Below are 20,807 nucleotides of genomic sequence, written 5' to 3'. Positions count from 1 at the left end.
CTGGTTCACCAGAAGCAGCTTAGTCATGCTGGCCACATGACCCGGAAGCTGTACACCGGCTCCCTCAGCCAGTAAGGCGAGATGAGCGCCGCAACCCCAGAGTCATCCGTGACTGGACCTAACGATCAGGGCTCCCTTTACCTTTTTAAGGGAACATTCTGGGATTAAATCAGAAACAGGGACGGCCTCTGTAAATCCAGGACTGTCCCTGGAAAATAGGGACACTTGGAGGGTCTGAAAGCAGGAGGCAATAGAAAGCAATAACACACAACTTACCAACAGCACAAAGAATACAAAGAAGACGTAGGTGACAAAATATATAGGCCCCAAGACCCGGTTAGCGTTGTCAATGGCGTTGTAGTCAAAGTCGCCGAGGATTATACGGAACTGGGTGAAGCTGGAAGGTAGGAAGAGGGTGAGAGTCAGCAATGTCTCTCTGGGTGGAGAAAATAAGTTCAAGTGTTAAATATGTCACCGTGCATCCCTAGACTTTGAATGGAGGAGCTCAGGGCTCCGGCAGTCTAGAAGCAGAGCTTTGTAGTGTTGTGCTGGGCTTGTAGGATACCTGCTTCCCATGACAGAACCTTCTGTGCACAAAACATATGGATCAATGGTCTCGTTAGATAGTAAAATTCATGTTAAATTGCTGTTTTAGGGGTTGTTTTTAAAAGTCTGGAACAGATTAATCCATTTTGCATTACTTTTTAAGGGAAAGCGCGCCTTGGTTTTGGAACGCTTTGCTTTTGAAATGGACTTCCGGAACAGATTGAGTTTGAGAACCAAGGTACCACTGTATGGACTTCAGACCAGTTTTGGATGATATATTGATATATCATCCAGCTCCAAGTTGCTCTGGAAGCTGAGAGAAAGGTTATTTGCTTACCAACAACACTTGGAGAGTTTTCTTCCTGTTTTTTTCTATATATAAATTTTATAAATTTCCTTTTTTCTCATTACAAATATACATGTAACATACAGTTTACATAACGTCTCCCCCTCCCTCCCTTTGGACTTCCCTCAACTTCCATTTCTGATTTATTATCCTCATTATTTTATTCTGCTATTTTCTACAAATATCACATTTTCCCTTTTATTACATTATTTGTTCCCTATCCATAAAATTGTGAAGGTTTATTTAAATCCTACCATCAAGTCAATATTCTTTCTTTGTTTCTGTAAATATAATGTAAAGGGTTCCCACTCTTTCCAAAATCCCTATTGTCCTTTTAACACTTGGAGAGTTTTCTGATTAAGTGGTCTATACTTTCGCCCTAAACAAACAAGGAAACAGGAGAACAGACAAACCCCGCACACGCTAGTCTACACAATCAGGCACACACTATAAAATGTAGAACGGGTGTGTGATGCGGTACAACTCAGTACTTACCAACCTATGTGGTGGCATGCGACCAAAAACCTTAGAGGAGGGTGAGGAGGAGGAGGAGGAGAAGGAAAGGGAGACCCACTCACATGCATTTGACAAAGGTGCTGAAGTTTTCCACTTGGGTACCGAAGAGAAGGTATCCCAGCTGGGCGTAGGCAAAGAAGACGATGAAGAACATGATGGCAAAGCCAAGGATGTCCTTGGCACAGCGGGCTAAGGTGGAGGAGAGCTGTGTCATCGTTTTGTTAAAGCTAATGTATTTAAATATCTGGATGGGGAAGGAAAAGAGAAGGACAGTTTAAGGGCAGGTTAAGGTGAGATGGGATGAGGAGAAAGTCTGGGGGAAGTGTGCATGCACACAAAAGCTCATACCAAGAGCAAAATTACTTGGTCTCTAAGGTGCTACTGGAAGGAATTTTTTTTATTTTTTATTTTGTTTTGGGGGAATTTATGGGCTTCATCTCAAGTGACAAAGATTGACAGGGCACTAACGGTATGCCTCAGATGCAGGTCGGTCCTCCACCATCTTCTGTGGCTGATAATTGAGGGAGCAGGGCGTGTCTGTTCCACACTCTCCAACATACCTCTGTTGAAAATAGAAATGTCCCCTCCAATATGGGGTTGTCCGTATGTGTGTCAAGAGGTTGTACTGTGGTTGTGCGACAGTTCCTCAGTTTTCCAAACGGGCCTGTTTTATTCATGACAAAAGGGGCAGACATTGCACACAACATCCGGTAGGTGGCTCCCTCTGCAAATTTTGTCACCCTGGAAATTGTTCATTTCAACGTTTAAAATGTATGCAGCCCATATTGTTCGGCCAGCAGCTGCTGCCTTAGGCTTCAATGGAGCAGCGAAACCTGAATGACTTTTGAACTACCCGGGACTTCACCCAACCAATGGAAGCATGCCGTCCTCAGCCAGCTTGAGTACAGCACATAAAGAGTTTTCGCCAAAAACCAGAGAGGGAAAATGATATGCCTGCAAAGAACCGCAGTTAAAAGTGTTGAGGGGTCCATTTTCAGCATGTTTCCAGTTGCTGTCGTAGGGTTGCCACCCGTCCTGTATAATACAGGATTGTTCCGCATTTCAATGTAAAATACTACATCCTGTATTCATTCAATACAGCATGTCGTTTGCCCTGTATTTCCAATCTGCTGTGTGCCTCGGACGTGACTTCTGGTGTTTCACGAGGCACTGGAAGTTGCTTTGGGGGCCATGTGGTGTGGGTGCTGAGCACGCACCAATTTTTTTGTGGGTGCTCGAGCACCCAGGGCCCCCTAGAGATGGCACCCTTGGTGGGCAGGGGAGAAGATGAGGGTGAAGGAGACTAAGCAGAGATACGATAGCAATCTTCAAGTATCTGAAGGGCTGTCACATGTAGGAGGGAACAAGCTTGTTTTCTCCTGCTCTGGAGAGCGGGACCAGAACCAATGGCTTCAGGTTACAAGAAAGGAGATCTCAACTAAACACCAGGAAGAACTTCCTGACAGTAAGAGTTGTTCAACAGTGGAACGGTCTCTCTCCCTCGGGAGGTTGCGAACTCTCCTTCCTTGGAGGTTTAGAAGCAGAGGTTGGGTAGCTATCTATTATAGATGCGTTAGTTGAGATTTCTGCAGGGCTTGGATTAGACGGCGCTTGGGGTCCCTCCCAACTCTACGAATCTCTGATTCTATGCATAATATAGATGCTCCATCCTAGGAGTGCTGGAATCTTTGGCTGACAAAAGACAGATTCATTGTCGGGAAGCCAAGTTTTTATCTTGTAAATCTCCCTGTGATCCTCAGATGAAGGGCAGTATAGAAACCAGATAGATAAATAGATAGATAGATAGATAGATAGATAGATGATAGATAGATAGATAGAGAAATACCTTGATCCAGGCAAAGAACAAGTTCACAGCATTCATGTTGTTGTACTGAGTCTGCCAAAAAGCCAGGAATTCAAAGTCCGCATAGATGCTGGGGTTTCTCAGAAGCTGTCCCATCAACCTGTTGACCTCAATGGTGCGAAAGATGTGGAATCCGATGGCTACAATAGAAAGCTGAGGGGGAAAACATGGGATTTAAAGGAAATTCTACAGAGAGTGGAGCTCAGTGCTTAGGAAAGATACCATGCCCTATCACACCCTCCCAATGAAGGTTTAGTTTCTTAGACATTAGGTGGAAGTGCATTTTGGAACAAAGACTATTGGGGCAAGGCAGTTTCTCTTGTCACCTGCTAATTAGTCGAGAAACACATATAATTTCTGCAAAGGTGAGATTGCATTCATACTTAACATAGTCAGCCGCTTCGCATATTGCATACCATCAGTGCCGGATTTACGTATAAGCTAAACAAGCTATAGCTTAGGGCCCCGCTCTCTTGTTCCCCCCCCCCAAAAAAAAATTAAAGAAAAAAAACCACCTGGATGAACATTACCAAAATATAAGATAAAAAACAAATAAAATAAAACCCACATACAGCAACAGCGTTTTGTGTTGTGTAGGCTCCTATGATGTAAGTCATGGGCCCCGCCTGCTAGCCTGCTCCCTAAATTATCACTGGTTTGCTCATTTCTATATATAGGGTGCCTACATTCTGTATGGACTGGTTGCACGGCAACATGTAGCATGCAGCTGCAGACCGCAGTGCAGCACAGTTGAATGTAGGTCAAGCTGTTATCTAATATTAAAATACATATTTTGTTATGTGCAAATGGCTTTAGATACCTATTAGGTCCATAAATTACCATATAGCACATGTTCAACACAAAAAACAGCGACAATTTGCTGTTGACAAAGGACAACTGGACATATAAAGGGCCCCATTACCTTCAGTAGCTTAGGGCCTCATCAAACTTACCAGCCCTGCATACCATCCAAGTGTCCCTGTTTTCCAGTGACGGTCCCAGATTTACAGAAGCCGTCCCAGTTTCTGATTTGACCCCAGAATGTCCCCCTTTTGCTTAGGAAGTCCCTATTTTCATCAGATGAATGCTGGAGGGTATGTTGTTTCCCTGTCTTTCTCTGATCTGCGAACGAGCTGCTCTCCTTGTCAGCTCCCAGACAACCTTAGTCTTTGGTGGAGGGGAGGTTGCAGCCTCTGCCTGCCCCTCTAAAAGTGCAAAGATATCCTATTAAAGGGATCCAGGAGGAGCTGCTTTTGTCTGGAAACCCAGTGTCAGGAGTCCCGATTCTCAACTTGATAACACAGTAAGCGTAGCTAACTAAAAAGGAGGATTTATTGCAAAAACAAACAGATAGCTCCGGGCGGCTCGAACAAAGCCTCTGGCACCATTATTCAAGACAACCCTTCTGAAGACTGCATGACCAGAAGCAACTGAACTGTCGCATCTGATGTCTTTTGTTTTGCTTCCGATCTTGCAGCCCTCCTATTCCTCAAGATCTCGGACTGAGTGAGTCAGCTCCCACCTTTTTCCCGTTCTCTGAGAGGCTGTCTCTTAACTCTTTCCTGTCTGTTTGTGCTTCCAGCGAGCTTTGACTGCGTTCTAGCCTGCTCTCCGTTCCTGTCTTATCAGCTTGCACATCAAGGTCTGGAGGAGCCGGAGTATGCAGCTGCCGGCTTTCCTCCGTCTGGCTAACATCAAAGCAGCCTCTCTGTTCCTGGCTGTTTTCTGCATTTACAGTTGTACCTCGTGTTACGAATGCTGCAGGTTGCATTTGTCACGGGTTACGAACCCGCCGAACCTGGAAGTACCGGAACGGGTTACTTCTGGGTTTCGCGGTTCGTGCATGTGCAGATGCATCAAATGACATCACACACATGCGCAGAAGCACCGAATCATGTCATGCACATGCAAAGGCGCGGTGCTTCATGATACGGACTGCTCATGATGCGAACGGGGCTCCGGAATGGATCCCGTTCGCATCCAGAGGTACCACTGCAGCTGCAACCTTTCTCTTGGAGTTGACTCATTCCTGACACCCAGGCAGGGGCGAGGGCCATAGCACTCCTCAAGGTGTCAATCCCACGGGGGGGGACCTCCTTGATGTGTGTCATTAGGTCCTCTTCTCCTCGGGTTGACCCCAAATGGTATATACCGCAGCAGGCAGGCGGATGGTCAAATTAATTTCCCAATACCTTGCCAAACCCTTCATCTGTCATCAATAAAAGTTGTGGCCTTCTTTGACCCAAGCTATGTGCCTTCCCTGTGTAGTCATCATTGACGGTCCTGGTTCGTTCAATATGAATGGAAAGAAATCTCACCAATATGACAACGATGTCCAAGATGTTCCAGATGCTGGTGAAGTACTTGAGCCTGTGAATGCGCAGCTCCAAGATCTCTTCCACCACGTAGTAGAAGATGAAGACGCAGAAGACGATCTCGCAAGCGACAATGAAGAAGTCCCAGGTACTGACATAGCGGAGGAGCTTTACTGTTCGGATCTGCCACGAAGGGATGGCTCCACCGGTGGCTGGGAATTCAATCACTAACCTAATAATGAGGGAAGAGGATGCGTATGGGCAAAGACTGATTCTGCATGTTCCATTGACATGCCTCAAAGAAGGATCAATAGGCATATATACAAAACGTGATTGAAAGATGAACTCACCTGTTCTGCAAATTGGTTTTGTAACTATTCTGCATTCTTTGCCAATAATTTTTATTAGTTTTCAATTGCATTCCAATAATAGGCTCATTATAACAATGCCAAATTATAATACAATTACTAATACCAATCATCCTGATACCAAATTATATAATTTAGGTGCCCCCCCCCGTACTAGAATTGATGGTTTGACAACTTTCTTTATTTCCACGTTCCAAAACCTTATTAATTTCAATTGCACTCCAGTCAAGATAACAATTCCTTATACAACAACTGTGATAGTAACAACGTCCCTTTGTATTGACACATTAAATGATATATGAAATGGGTAATAGATGGTTTCGCTGAAATGAACAGGAGCAGAGAGAAGAGCTGCCACATACCTTCCTGTTTGGCCAAATACCGACCCCACCGAAATTCTTGAACTGATAGCTCAGCTGAAAATTGGTAAGCCCCCTGGGCCGGATCTGATTCCGGCTGAGGCTATAAAGCTTCATTCTGTATGGTGGGCAGGGATATTGGCTAAAACTTTCGACGCAATTAATGCCACTGGCTCGATACCAGCAATATGGAAGGAGGCCGTTATAATTCCTATCTATAAAAAGCCCCCCCCCGTGACCCAGGGAACTACAGGAACATCAGCCTGTTATCGATCATCGGGAAAATATACGCCCGTTTTCTGTTGGTAAGGTTGACGAAGTGGTCTGACGAGACTAATTTGATTGGCCACGAACAAGCCGGTTTAAGATTAAACCGATCCACAACAGAACAGGCAATTGTTCTATATCACTTAGCCCGGAAATATTCGACACCCCAACGGGGCCAGCTATGCGCTGCTTTCATAGATCTGAAGGCGGCGTTCGACAGTATCCCGAGAAAAATACTATGGGATAAACTTGCCCATTGGGGAATTGACAGAAGACTTTTGTGGCTTATTTCCCAACTTCATGATGGGTCCGTGGCCAGGGTGAGACTAACACCTGCCGGCGATCTAACTAACCATGTGCCAATAAATAGGGGAGTACGGCAGGGTTGCATTTTAGCGCCATTTCTTTTTAACTTATTTATCAGTGACATGAGGAAGCCTCTAGCCGACTCACACAAATTCATTCACACTCCGCGCATAGCAGATTATCGTTGCTCACTACTTCTTTACGCAGATGATGTGGTGTTACTCTCCTACTCTAGGATGGGTTTAAGGAGGGCACGGTTGCTTCACATCGTTATGCCTTCATTAGAGCTAGGTTTAATGTTTTTGCATCGAACGTGATGAGTCATAGATTTACTAAGGGCCAAGTTTCTCCTACGTGTGCCTGTGAAAACAAATCAACTGAATCTCTACAGCATGTAATGTTCAATTGCCCTATGTACAGATCGATACGTGCCAGTATATTAAATCCGATAATTCAGTCCATTGCTGATAAGCCAGTTGACCTACATCTTGCTTGGGTTCGCCAAGATGTGGACCCTTATATAACTCTACAGGTTGCTAGATTCCTAACAGCCGTCATCTCGCACAAGAGACAAAATTGGATGTCAGCCGATTACTGATAATTAGATATGTTTTTCAAAAATAGAATTAGACATTGGTTTTAGTTTTGGGTGCCTAAATTTTAACCTTAATTCTTTTTTAGATATGTTTTATCAAAGTGATAATATTGGTCCCTGTGAGTTGTGTTATTATATCCGCGGCCTGTATTGGGTTGTCGTTTTATTTGATTTTATCTGATTTTTGATTGACTGCTTGTTTTGTATTGTATGATTGTATTGTATGATGGGCGCAAATGCCGAATAAACATCTATCACATACCTCAGGACGCAGAAAAGGTTGATATTGGCATTGTACACAGAAAAGTCAATGAAAACCACGCGGGTTCCCCGATTCAGCCACAAGTTTTCTTTCAGGACTCGGAGAGCTTTAGCGCTTTCCCGACGGGTCATTTTGAGATCCATGTAATAACCTCCTCCGCTGTAACTTGTCAGTCGGCCCCAGTGAGAGGAACCGCCCAGCTCTTCCTCTGTGTGGTACTGCCACCTGCACACAGAAGGCGCAACAAGAGAAAGAGGGGGCTGATGGATGAATCCAAAATGTTATCTATTCCAGACTCGGGATGCTATGTTCATATTGCACATGAATTCCCGCCTCCCTCCCCCCAAAAGATTTAACCTAATGCCCCATAGGTACACACAGCCAGTAACACAGTTCTTGGGACTCTGGCCAATATTCTTTACACTGAATATTTTCGGAACACTATGCAACGTTGGCTCAGTCTGCACCGAAACAAGGCATGGAGCGAATGCACAGGCTTCCAGAACGGAGATTATGGCTGGCCTCTTTGCTCCCCCATAGGTCCTGCTCCTCCTGTTTGGCTCCATGGTTAGGCTTAGCATGTTATCTGAACCCCGGGTTCATGGTTTATCTAAAGGTAAGAACTATCGCTTTGAAATGAACTCGGAAACAGCTCATTACTCAATGGTTCTACTGTGGGCCGGCCCATCTATTAGTCTCCTTGAGGCTGTTGCCTCAGGAGACAGGCTGGGAACAGCTGGGAGAGGTGGCAGATCGGGGCCCCTGAGGGTCATGCCACTCGCGGCCTCCTGCGCTTGTCACCCACAGCCGCCACTTCAGAAGTGCAGGGCTGCTGCCTGCTCTATTCTGGCCACCTTTTCTCTCCCTGCCACCTTCAGCGTGTCAAGGCCAACCCAGGCCACCTCCAGTCGCCTCAGGCGGCGGCAGAGGCAACAACAAGTGCATGCGTACCATTTTCTGTTTTGCCTCAGCGGCAAAATGTCTTGAGCTGGCCTTGGTTTTACTGTTATTTGCTCCTGGTGGCTAAGAAATACCACCAGGCTAGGAACCACCTGTCCCTGCTTGCTCTGCATCTCAGAATAACCTTCCTGACTTCCCACCGGCTTCCAAACCCAAACAGCTTGTGGAGGTGCCAGCCACCATGCCAACCGCAGACCCCCCAAAAGTGCCCATTTTCTAGGGGCAGTCTTGGATTTACAGAAGCCATCCTGGTTTCTGATTTCGTCCTGGAATGTCCCACTTTTCCACAGGACACCCCTATTTTCATCAGAGAAATGTCAGAGGGTATGGAGTTATGCGACCCTCAAGCCAAGGAGATATGTAACTATACAACCTTTAGAAGACATCCGAAGGCAGCCCTGTACAGGGAAGTTTTTTTTTTAAATGTCCAATGCTTTATTATGTTTTCATGTACGTTGGAACCTGCCCAGAGTAGGCAGTCAGATAGGTGTAAAATAGAATAATAAAAAAATAAAAACAAGAAAAATAATAAAAACAAGAAAAAGAGAAAAGGTAAAGGTAAAGGGACCCCTGACCATAAGGTCCAGTTGTGTCCGACTCTGGGGTTGCGGTGCTCATCTCGCTTTACTGGCCAAGGAAGCCAGCATACAGCTTCCGGGTCATGTGGCCAGCATGACTAAGCCGCTTCTGGCAAACCAGAGCAGCGCACGGAAACGCCGTTTACCTTCCCGCCGGAGCGGTCCCTATTTATCTACTTGCACTTTTGACGTGCTTTCGAACTGCTAGGTGGGCAGGAGCTGAGACCGAACAACGGGAGCTCACCACGTGGCAGGCATTCGAACAGCCAACCTTCTGATCGGCAAGCCCTAGGCTCTGTGGTTTAACCAACAGCGCCACCAGCATCCAAAAAGAGAATAGGACATGCCTATTTCCATCAGAGAAGTGTTGGAGGATATGAAGGTGTAGACAACTAAGAGGATGACCAAACTCTTAGTTTGTGAAACTCAAGAAAGGCAGAAGTTATGATCTACTCACGCTGTTCCATTGAGGAGCCCAAATGGGGACCTGTCCTCCTTCTCCTCGCTGTAGACATCATAACAGCCAAAAATGTCTTCCTTGAAGTCTTCATGCACCACACACGAGTTGTTCTGCACCTTCAGTTGACGCATTCGTGGGACCCCCAGCAGCAAATTCTCGTAATAGATGTACGACTGAGTGTTGTGGCCTAGAGATTCGTTGTTGTACCATTTGGTCCAATACAAGCTGTCCAGTAAAGGGCCTTGAGTATACTGCAGAGATGTGCAGAAAGGGGAAAGAAAAAGGACGTGACATCTGAGGCAGCAACAACACACAGAATGACCGGAGACTGGAAACTAGGGTTGCCATATTCCCAAAAGTGAAAATCCACACAAAGTTGTTGAATTTTTTGGCGGGAACAACCCCCCCCCCCAATCAAGTTTTCGGACTTTTCTTGGATTTTTAAAGCATTTTATAAAAAAAGAAATCGCCCTACTTGCCATACGTCCGGATTTCCCCAGACATTTTGCCGATTCAGCAAAAATCCGCCCAGACGCCATTTTTGCAGCCCGATTCTTGTATGTGTCCAGGAAAACCCGCATGTATAGCAGCCCTACTGGAAAACTGCCTTTCTCATATGGCTAAATGTATTATTGGGTTCCGTTTGCAGAGAATCTTAGTTTAGAAGGGGATGGGGATCAGTTAGGGCCCTCCTTGTAAAACAGGCCTCCCTAAAAGGTTGGGGAGCAGAGCCAAGTTGGGAGTGCACTGGGGGTGGGGCAAGCAGATCAGAGTTATGACTCTGAGCACCCAAGGGTGGGAGGGCCCCTTTGTATGTGCTAGGGAAAGTATTTGTGCCAATTACTAGCTGACATGTGCACAAATTGCTAACGCATGATGGCATGGGCTGTGTGTACATTTTCTCACATAGCTCATTGTGCAGCCACCAACACAACTGATTCCCAAGTCTGGGCAGGCTTGATGTCTATACAAATTGAAAAGGAACCATGATCAGCTGGGATGAATAGGTGGTTGTATTTCTGGCCTGGGTCTCTATCACATGGGTTCATTCGTAAGTCCATACCATTCATTTTCTTCCTTCATTTGAATGTTTAAAAAAGATTGTTTTTAAATACATGTTTTATGACAAAAATACATATTTAAACATGTATTCTATAGCAAATTTTTAAGTGCACACTTAAACCCAAAATGCACACATTTCTTCTTCTTCTTCTTCTTCTTCAAACATTTTTGGAGCTAAGAACTGTTTTGCAAAGTTCGGAGAGGTACAAAATCCAAAGAATGATTGCAAAATCCAAAGATTGATCTACGTTTCCCGGAGGCACAAATTTGCTTTCAAATGTGGACCGAATGAAAACTCTCCTCCATTCCTGCTAATCTATTTTGAGCTGTTGGATGAGTAGCTTTCAGCTGAACCTGTGCCGATTTGTAACGGCCAGTTCAAGTCAGTTATTTATGATAAGCCAATTTACGAGCGCCGCTTTCAGTTTTGCTAGGAAAATCTGACCCACGAAACACAAGCACACAGCTTGTTTGGTACTCACTCTCCAAAAGTCAGCCATGCTTCCAATCTCCTGGAAGGAGATACCACTGTCTGTAGGAGTTTCCAAGAAGAGCTCAGACATCACTTTGGTGTAGTAATAGGCATTTGAACTTGTCATCCCGTAAGTCACTAGAGATAAACCAAGATGGGGGAACAGGAAGCATTTCAATAGGATTCAGACATTCATTCCACCTGACTGGCTTAAGTACGCAATATCGGGGCAGGATATAAGGGCTTGTGTGACAAAAAAACAAAAAACAAAAACCAACACCAGGAATTATGGCCATAAATATGGTTTTGGATTGTCATTGCCATTTTAACCAGTCCTAGCGCCTAGGACAAATGCCTCATCCATTCAGCAAAGGGGTCAGGTTGTGCTTGCTCCACTAAGAGTGGGATCTGTGAGCGGGATGAAACTTATCACATGCATGCATGCACTCAGGGAGACGTAAGCGCTGCCTAAGCTGTAATGTCAATAGCAGGATTCTCAGCGGGGAGAAAACTCGATAGGCATCCTACACAAACAACAAATTTTCAAAGCTCCTCTTTTGCCCAGATCAGGACATCATTACTATATGAGAAGAGTGATTTGAGCTTTGTCCCCCTGTTTGCAAGTGATAACTATTATTGGCATACCTGTTCCGCCGTGGAGTGCATGAAATATAATCTGTTGCCCTATGAGACATCACAGGTGCACCTTTGAGATAACAATAAATCTTCCCAAAACAAACAGCCATTGTTGTGCCCACACAAAGTGGTTTAGTACTTGGCACACAGCTGCATTAAATCTACCCGGAGAGCACAATAGGAACGGCCATCTATGTTATCGTTCAGGCCATCCTTCCTGCATAGTTCTTTGCGATGGAAAGCGGGGGAACATCAGGGTGTTGTGGAAGTTCTAACCACGCATGTCAAATTCCGAGTAGCTGCAAGAAAATGTGGGTGTTCCTACGAAATGAGAATGGGTCGTTCCTTCCACTACAACAGTGCCCCCCAAACTTGGGCCTCCAGCTGTTTTCAGACTACAATTCCCATCACCCCGACCACTGGTCCGGCTAGCTAGGGATGATGGGAGTTGTAGTCCAAAAACAGCTGGACACCCAAGTTTGGGGGAACACTGCACTAGAAGAACCAACGAATCTGTGGGCAGGGGAGGAAGGAGGGGAAACCAAGAAGGCACCATTACTTTCTCCTACCACAATCCAGTCCAGGAAGCCAAGTTCAAAGCTTGTGGGCTTGGCATCATTTGAGACAGCCCCATGGTTACCATGGAGGTCATGAAGTTCTGAGCTACTCTCAACAAGGGTGTCTCAGTGGGGTGTCTCACTGCTTTGGGGCAATGAAGGGGTTGTTGTTGTTGTTGTTCAGTCGTTCAGTCGTGTCTGACTCTTTGTGACCCCATGGACCAGAGCACGCCAGGCACGCCTATCTTTCACTGCCTCTCGCAGTTTGGCCAAACTCATGTTAGTAGCTTCGAGAATACTGTCCAACCATCTCATCCTCTGTCGTCCCCTTCTCCTTGTGCCCTCCATCTTTCCCAACATCAGGGTCTTTTCTAGGGAGTCTTCTCTTCTCATGAGGTGGCCAAAGTACTGGAGCCTCAACTTCAGGATCTGTCCTTCCAGTGAGCACTCAGGGCTGATTTCCTTCAGAATGGATAGGTTTGATCTTCTTGCAGTCCATGGGACTCTCAAGAGTCTCCTCCAGCACCATAATTCAAAAGCATCAATTCTTTGGCGACCAGCCTTCTTTATGGTCCAGCTCTCGCTTCCGTACATTACTACTGGGAAAACCATAGCTTTAACTATACGGACCTTTGTCGGCAAGGTGATGTCTCTGCTTTTTAAGCAAAATGAAGGGGACAGTATGCCAATCGAATCCCTGTTCTGTCCCAAACACCCAGCCTCAGGAACAAGCACTAGAAACTGGCCACTTAAACACCTGGTAAGGGAACTAGGGTCCCAGTAGACTACAGTGTCTCTGCCTCCCTATCCTCGGGGCCCAGTTTGCTGCTGCACGGAGAACTCGTCTTTTCAAAAGCCGCCTTGTTGAAAGGTAGGGTGCAAGTGTAATGAACCAACAAAAGCCATCTATAAGAATATTTGTCCCTCATTGGGCTGGAACCACCCACATGAATAATAAAAAGGAAAAGCAGCCCAGGCAAACTTACACAAGCAGATATCCACCAAGAATACAATGTAGACCAACAGTTCGCGCAGTGTGGTCTTTACATAAAGCTCTCGGTTCTCAGCGGTGTTTTCCGTTAGTGTGGTGCCCCAAAGTCCTGCAAAGAGAGAGAAAAGGGAAATAAGTGAATAAATGTGCTCCTGGATTCACCTATTTTAGGTGCTAATCCACAGCACAATTGCCCCAGAGTGCTTCATCTGATGTGAGCAGTACAACCCCAGAAAAACTGAGTGAAGGGGGAAAGCTTTCAGGGGGAAAGCTTTCAGGGAATACTGGGGGTGCATATATGACAGCCCCCAGCCCAGCAAGGGCCCCAGATTCTTAGCTTCCTTCCTTCCTTCCTTCCTTCCTTCCTTCCTTCCTTCCTTCCTTCCTTCCTTCCTTCCTTCCTTTTGTTAAAGTTAATTAGTCACTTCTAAAGAAAGTTAGCCCCTTCATGGATCACTGCCTTGTCATGGCGAAGGGGCCTGAATAACTCCAAGAAGTTATGAGCTATGCCATGCAGGGCCACCCAAGATGGACAGGTCATAGCCGAGAGTTTAGACTAAATGTGATCCACCTGGAGAAGGAACTGGCAAACCACTCCTGTATTTTGCCAAGAAAAATCCACGGACATAAAAAAGGGAGAAGCTTTGAGAAGAAAGTGAAATTTTCCAAGGCATGCTCTGGTTCATGGGGTCACAGAGAGTCGAACATGACTAAGACGACTAAACAACAACAAAAGAAAGTTATAAAACAAAATGCAGAGGCAACTCTAAGGCTTCAGCACTTAGCAGGCAGCACCGTTGCTAAGGACACATAATCACTTCAACACTGTTTCCAAACAATCCAAAGAAGGCATGCTGACCACCCGCATCTGAAATTTGAAAAGGGGGCCCCTACCAGAGCAGCAACCCCGAAGAGAAACTTCTTGTTACTGCTATTCTAATGCTGAATAGAGGAGGATACTGGAGTGGTTTGTTTAAGCACCTTCCTTGTATCTCATTTACTCTCCAAGGGTGCTGTCTTTACAGAATACAGTCCTACCTCTGGTTACGTACTTAATTCGTTCCGCAGGTCCATTCTTAACCTGAAACTGTTCTTAACCTGAAGCACCACTTTAGCTAATGGGACCTCCCGCTGCCGCTGTGCCGCCAGAGCACGATTTCTGTTCTTATCCTGAAGCAAAGTTCTTAACCTGAAGCATTATTTCTGGGTTAACGGAGTATGTATTACTTGGCTTTGGTATGTTTTAGTCAGAACCAGGGCTTTCTTCAGCCGGAGCATGCTGGAGCGCAGTTCTGGCACTTCTAAGGAGAACACCATTGCAGGGTGATGCTCCCCTCCCCCCGTTTCTTGCCTTTAAGTACTTATGAGAAGCCCAAAACGAACATTTCAAGTCAAAATGGAAGCTGACCAGTGTGTGTGAGTCTACAGGAACCAGCTCTTATAAATTAAATAGCAGTTCTTATAATGACCAGCTGGAGTGGAAACCTGTAGCAGTCAGTATGGCAGAGCACCCCCACTCCTCCTGACAGTGAGGTCAGTGCAATGAGAGGACACTAGTGGGAGCGATTGGCTCTGCTGTTGCGTTAGCACCATGCCAGTCTCACCTTACCCCTCCCGTTCTACATTGCCACCGTTGCCACAGTGACGCAACTAACCAGGGCCCAGGTGAGTGTCCTTTCGGCCGAGCTAATGGGATTCATTCTGCTCCCCACCCCTTCCACTGAGGCAGCCTGAAGGAGCTCATGCGCTCGACTGCTGTTCCAGATCCAAAGCAAATGCTCTTTCGTGCTCCCAGCGGTGCCAACCCTGAGCCTAAGAACATGGGCTGGGCTCCGTTTGAACATTGTTTTCTTTCATCAAGCTGCTGTTTCATCAGCTAACAAGCTGATGAGATAGTTCAGACCGTTAATGGCTTCTTCATCGCCTTCTTCTTCTTCTTCTTCTTCTTCTTCTTCTTCTTCTTCTTCTTCTTCTTACTTTAACTTTCATCTGGTGCACATGTGACTCCTCACTTAAAAGCCGAGTAGGTGTACCGACATCAATAGCCTAAGGGTTTCTAATCCTTTAATAGAGTCTCAAGAGGTTCAGCTCTAAGGACACCTGCTATCAGCGATCTGAGATGGATATTGCTACACACCCCTAATCAAAAGCACTCAGAATGGAACAGAACAAAGTGTGCTGTAATAGGGAATACTAATATATCGTGCGAGCGAAGCTTTTTCCTCCTTCCTACTTGCGCTTCAAAAGCTTCCTTATTCACGACACAGGTCTGTCTCTGTGTTGAGAGCCAGTGTGGTGTAGTGGTTAAGAGTGGTAGACTCGTAATCTGGGGAACCGGGTTCGTGTCTCCACTCCTCCACATGCAGCTGCTGGGTGACCTTGGGCTAGTCAGACTTCTCTGAAGTCTCTTGGCCCCACTCACCTCACAGAGTGTTTGTTGTGGGGGAGGAAGGGAAAGGAGAATGTTAGCCGCTTTGAGACTCCTTCGGGTAGTGAAAAGCGGGATATCAAATCCAAACTCTTCTTCTTCTTCTTCTTCTTCTCTGGAGGCCTCCCCTCACCGCCACCATCAGAATTAAGGCAGGGTTACGCTTCCCGTGAGGACAGCTGCCTGAGCCTACTGTGGCACCAGACAAATATGCCTTCTCATTTCCCTAGGTCTTTCATCTCAGTTTTATCAGACCAGCTTCCATGCTACTTTCTTTTATCTGCCACTTTGGGTTGTATTTTAGCGCTTTACAGTCGTACCTTGGATCCCGGATGCCTTGCGAATCCCGAATGTTTTGGCTCCCGAACGCCGCAAACCCAGAAGGGAGCACTCCAGTTTGCGAACGTTCCTTGGAACCCGAACGTCTGATGCAGCTTCCGCGGTTTCCGATTGGCTGCAGGAGTTTCCAATCAGAAGCCGCGCTTTGGTTTCCAAACGTTTTGGAAGTCAAACGGACTTCCGGAACTCATTCCTTTCGACTTCCAAGGTACGACTGTATTTATAAGCCACCCTGGAAATAGTTTCATTGCTGATACACTCTGCAAATGACCATTATGAATTGTTCCAATAAAATATATCTCCTGTACCGGTCCCACTGCTTTTCTGATTCCCTACAGACCCTTTTTCTTTTTCTTTTTACCAAATCAGTCAGGGGTGTGAGAATATCTGGCCGTGAGCTACATGTGGGCTCAGTTGGTAGAGCATGAGACTGTTAATATCAGGGTCATGGGTTCGGGTCCCACGTTGGGCAAAAGATTCCTGCATTGCAGGGGGTTGGACTTGATGACCCTTGTAGTCCCTTCCAACTCTACAATTCGACAATTCTATATTATTTATTTATTCATTTATCTATAATATTAATTTCCCCTGACAGAGACTCAGGGCGGCTTACAAATAAAAGCAAGATGCATGAAATGGTCTACAAAGTTTGATAATACGTTACAGTTTCATTTTCTACACACCTATGCCCAGGGATGTATTTCTAGCAAACATTCCAAATTACATCACCTATCTGAGACAAAGTGAGCTCCGGTTTCTGAAAGCTGAAGCCACCACATTTGTTACTAAACCTGTTCGGTTTAAAAAAATGAAGGAGGAGATATCAGTATAGCATGCAAGCCAACCTTAATGCATGCTTAGTCAGAACTTAAGCTTCGCTGTGCAGAGTAGCATTCACTTCCAATAAAGTGTGTATGTATATATGGGATTTGCAGCCAAACAGTCCCTGTATTAAAGTTTTTGTCTTCCCTGAGGCCAGAGGTATGCTGAAAAAACTGTGGTAACTTTTAATCAGTGTGTGTGTTTGTGTGTGTGTGTGTGTGTGTGTGTGTGTTTATTAGTAAAATGTGATGCTAACAGCAAATGGGTGAGGGGATTATCACAACCCAATGAAAACTGTCCTCTTTAAGGGAACCTTTCATCATATGTGGTGGAATTGTAAAAAGATAAAGGAATTCTGGGACTCGGGTGGCGCTGTGGTCTAAACCACTGAGCCTAGGGCTTGCCAATCAGAAGGTCGGTGGTTCGAATCCCCGCGACGGGGTGAGCTCCTGTTGCTCGGTCCCAGCTCCTGCCCACCTAGCAGTTCAAAAGCACATCAAAGTGCAAGTAGATAAATAGGTACTGCTCAGGTGGGAAGGTAAACGGCGTTTCCGTGCGCTGCTCTGGTTTCGCCAGAAGCGGCTTAGTCATGCTGCGCACATGACCCGGAAGCTGTATGCTGGCTCCCTCGGCCATTAACACGAGATGAGCACCACAACCCCAGAGTTGGATACGACTGGACCTAACGGTCAGGGGTCCCTTTACCTTTTAAAGGAATTCTGGGAAATGATCTACAATGAATTTAAAAAAATGTTTAAAATAACCTTTGCCAAAAGACCGGAGGCCTCTCCCTTAGAAATTTTAGGTCAGATATACCAAAGGATTTGAGAAGACTGCTCATGTACGAGACTACAGCTGCAATGATGCCGCTTGCCCAGCGGTGGAAAGAGGACAAGAGGCCGACAAAGGCGGACTGGCAGATGAAACTAATTGACTCTGTAGAGATGGCTAGATTGACTGGGAAAATCAGAAATCTGGAGGACCAAAACTTCAACTGAGAATGGGACAAATGTTGTTGTTCAGTCGTTAAGTTGTGTCCGACTCTTCGTGACCCCATGGACCAGAGCATGCCAGGCACGCCTATCCTCCACTGCCTCCCACAGCTTGGCCAAACTCATGCTAGTCACTTCAAGAACACTGTCCAACCATCTCATCCTCTGTCGTCCCCTTCTCCTTGTGCCCTCCATCTTTCCCAACATCAGGGTCTTTTCTAGGGGGTCTTCTCTTCTCATGAGGTGGCCAAAGTACTGGTGCCTCAACTTCAGGATCTGTCCTTCCAGTGAGCACTCAGGGCTGATTTCTTTAAGGATGGATAAGTTTGATCTTTTTGCAGTCCATGGGACTCTCAAGAGTCTCCCCCAGCACCATAAATTCAAAAGCATCAATTCTTCGGCGAATTGGGACAAATACAGATAAAAGGACACTGTAAACACTTGAACTCTTTGGCAGCCTTTGAATAACACTTGCAATGTTACGAAGACTTTGTATATGTTGGAGGACTATAATTCGGATGAACAATAATATGCAGTTGATTAAGGTATTTAAAGGACCCACGGAGGTGAGGAGGGAAGTCCTAAGATTTGGATGAATCTTGTTTTATTTCAATTTTTATTTTTTATTTTTAAAATGTTAATTGTGTGATCTATTTTGTAAAACCAATAAAAATTATTTCAAAAATGAAGTAAGAAAAGAAAAGAAACAAAGAAAACTGTACTCTTTAATATTTTTTCCTGGTTTTGCCATTGGGGGTGGGGGAGATAAGCTTTATATATAGGATGTACTTGGAATGTTCCATTCTTCTTAAGTGGAACACATATGGTGATAGCAGGACTTTCCCCAGACAGAATCCAATATTCTATATTGGAAGGGGAAGAAATATATAGGGATTGTTTTTGTCTCTCACCTGTGGTTCTTTGCTGTTCCCTCTATTAGGTTCTGAAATCAGGAGGAAAATTAACTACGAACCCTTGATCATCTTGGTTTCCCTGCTCTGCACACATTCCAACTTGTCAATATCCTTCTTATATTGTAAGGTAAAGGTAAAGGGACCCCTGACCATTAGGTCCAGGAGCTCACCCCATCGCGGGGATTCCAACCGCCAACCTTCTGATCAGCAAGCCCTAGGCTCATTGGTTTAACCCACAGCGCCACCCGCGTCCCTGTGTCCCTTATATTGTGGTGCCCAGAATTGGACACAGTATTCCAGGTGTGGCCTGACCAAGGCAGAATATAGTGGGACTATTACCTCCCTTGATCTGGACACTAGACTTCTGTTGATGCAGCCTAGAATAGCATTCAGGCCACGTGTAGGCCCAATCGCCTTCTCAATCCGGCCTACGGATGGTCTGGGAATCAGCGTGTTTTTACATGAGTAGAATGTGTGCTTTTATTTAAAATGCATCTCTGGGTTATTTGTGGGGCATAGGAATTCTTTCATCCCCCCCCCAAAAAAAATATAGTTCGGTCCCCCACAAGGTCTGAGGGACAGTGGACCAGCCCCCTGCTGACCCCTGATTCATGCTGTTGACTCATATTAAGCTTTTGGTAAACTAAGACCCCTAGATCCTTTTTACATGTTCTACTGGCAAGCCAGGTGTCCCCCATCTTACATTGGTGCATCTGATTCTTCCTGCCAAAGTGCAGAACCTGACATTTGTTCCGATTGAATTTCATTTTGTTAGTTTTTCTCCTATCTGTTAAGATCATTTTGAATCCCGATTCCGCCTTCTGCGGCATTAGCTACCCTTCCCAGCTTGGTGTCATCGGCAAATTTGATGAGCATCCGCTCAGTTCCTCCCTCAAAGTGTTTTTTTTACAAAGACGCTGAACAACAATGGGCCCAAGACAGAACCCTGTGGCACCATACTTGCCATTTTTTTCCAGGTTGTACAGTGCTCCAGTAAACAGAGGACAAACACTGGAGCAATTTGGTTTGTGCCATCTCTCTGTGTTTCAGGGAATCCACAACCAACGTTTCAGTAAGGGCACAAGTGTCAGCCAGAGCTCACTCCTCGAGCCAAGGGAGCTGGAGTCATGCCCTGAAATTGCTTTGTAATTTACAGGTGAAAGAAAAACATTTCCGGGCAGTCTGGAATGGCTATGACACACCTTCCTAGAAAACCAAGTTCAGTTCTGCTTTTGGGGATGATCAAGAGAAATCCAAAGACCGATGGTTCTATTCAAGGTGAGAGTCTCCATCCTTATATTGAATACGACCAGGAAGGGTGGATGTCTTTGAACCCCTTTGAACTTTGCTTTACGGAATTTGCTTCACCGCAAAAAAAAGGAATCTAGGTAATAACCAGTCTAATATAATCTGTACTGATAATCAGTCACATCTAACCTGGAGCGGCAGTGCTCAAGGCACTAGGACTAATGGGAGCCGCCCAGAGTAATTGAGGCAACCCAGTCAGATGGGTACCATATAAACAATATAAGTATTATCTGCCTATCACATCTATCTCATACATAGCATACATAGTTTCTTCCTCCCCATTTTATCCACGTAAGATCTGTGTGAGGTAGGTTAGGCTCAGAGACTGTGACTGGCCCAAGGCCATCCAGTGAATTTCATGGCTGAGCGGGGATTTGAACCCTGCTCTTCCCAGGTCCTAGTCAAGCACTCTAACCACCACACCACACTACACTAGGTGCTCTCCAGGTCCCATCAGACTCCAGCTCCAACCAACGCTAGGCTAAGGTTTTAGCAGTGGCTCATTTATCATCTTAATGAAGACTAGGACATAGCCTGTGTCAAG

General features: G+C 45.6%; 1 protein-coding gene across 2 annotated transcripts in view; it reads right to left on the bottom strand.

Moving 5' to 3' along the window:
• PKD2L1 (polycystin 2 like 1, transient receptor potential cation channel) overlaps nt 1-20,807 on the bottom strand; it is a 41,599-nt gene that overhangs the window by 7,341 nt on the left and 13,451 nt on the right. For both annotated transcript variants that reach the window (XM_033148669.1, XM_033148668.1), the window contains exons 2-9: nt 13,456-13,569; nt 11,287-11,414; nt 9,740-9,993; nt 7,745-7,969; nt 5,591-5,819; nt 3,255-3,425; nt 1,471-1,652; nt 277-397 (exon numbers count right to left, since the gene is read on the bottom strand). In XM_033148669.1, the coding sequence (XP_033004560.1) occupies nt 277-397; nt 1,471-1,652; nt 3,255-3,425; nt 5,591-5,819; nt 7,745-7,969; nt 9,740-9,993; nt 11,287-11,403 (1,299 nt within the window). In that variant the 5' untranslated portion in view covers nt 11,404-11,414; nt 13,456-13,569. The remainder of the gene's footprint in view (nt 1-276; nt 398-1,470; nt 1,653-3,254; nt 3,426-5,590; nt 5,820-7,744; nt 7,970-9,739; nt 9,994-11,286; nt 11,415-13,455; nt 13,570-20,807) is intronic.

Source organism: Lacerta agilis, chromosome 5, assembly GCF_009819535.1.
Source record: "Lacerta agilis isolate rLacAgi1 chromosome 5, rLacAgi1.pri, whole genome shotgun sequence".
NCBI classification, from domain to species: domain Eukaryota; kingdom Metazoa; phylum Chordata; class Lepidosauria; order Squamata; family Lacertidae; genus Lacerta; species Lacerta agilis.
Note: the sequence above shows the minus strand (reverse complement) of the source record. Positions and strands in the feature narration are given on the sequence as shown.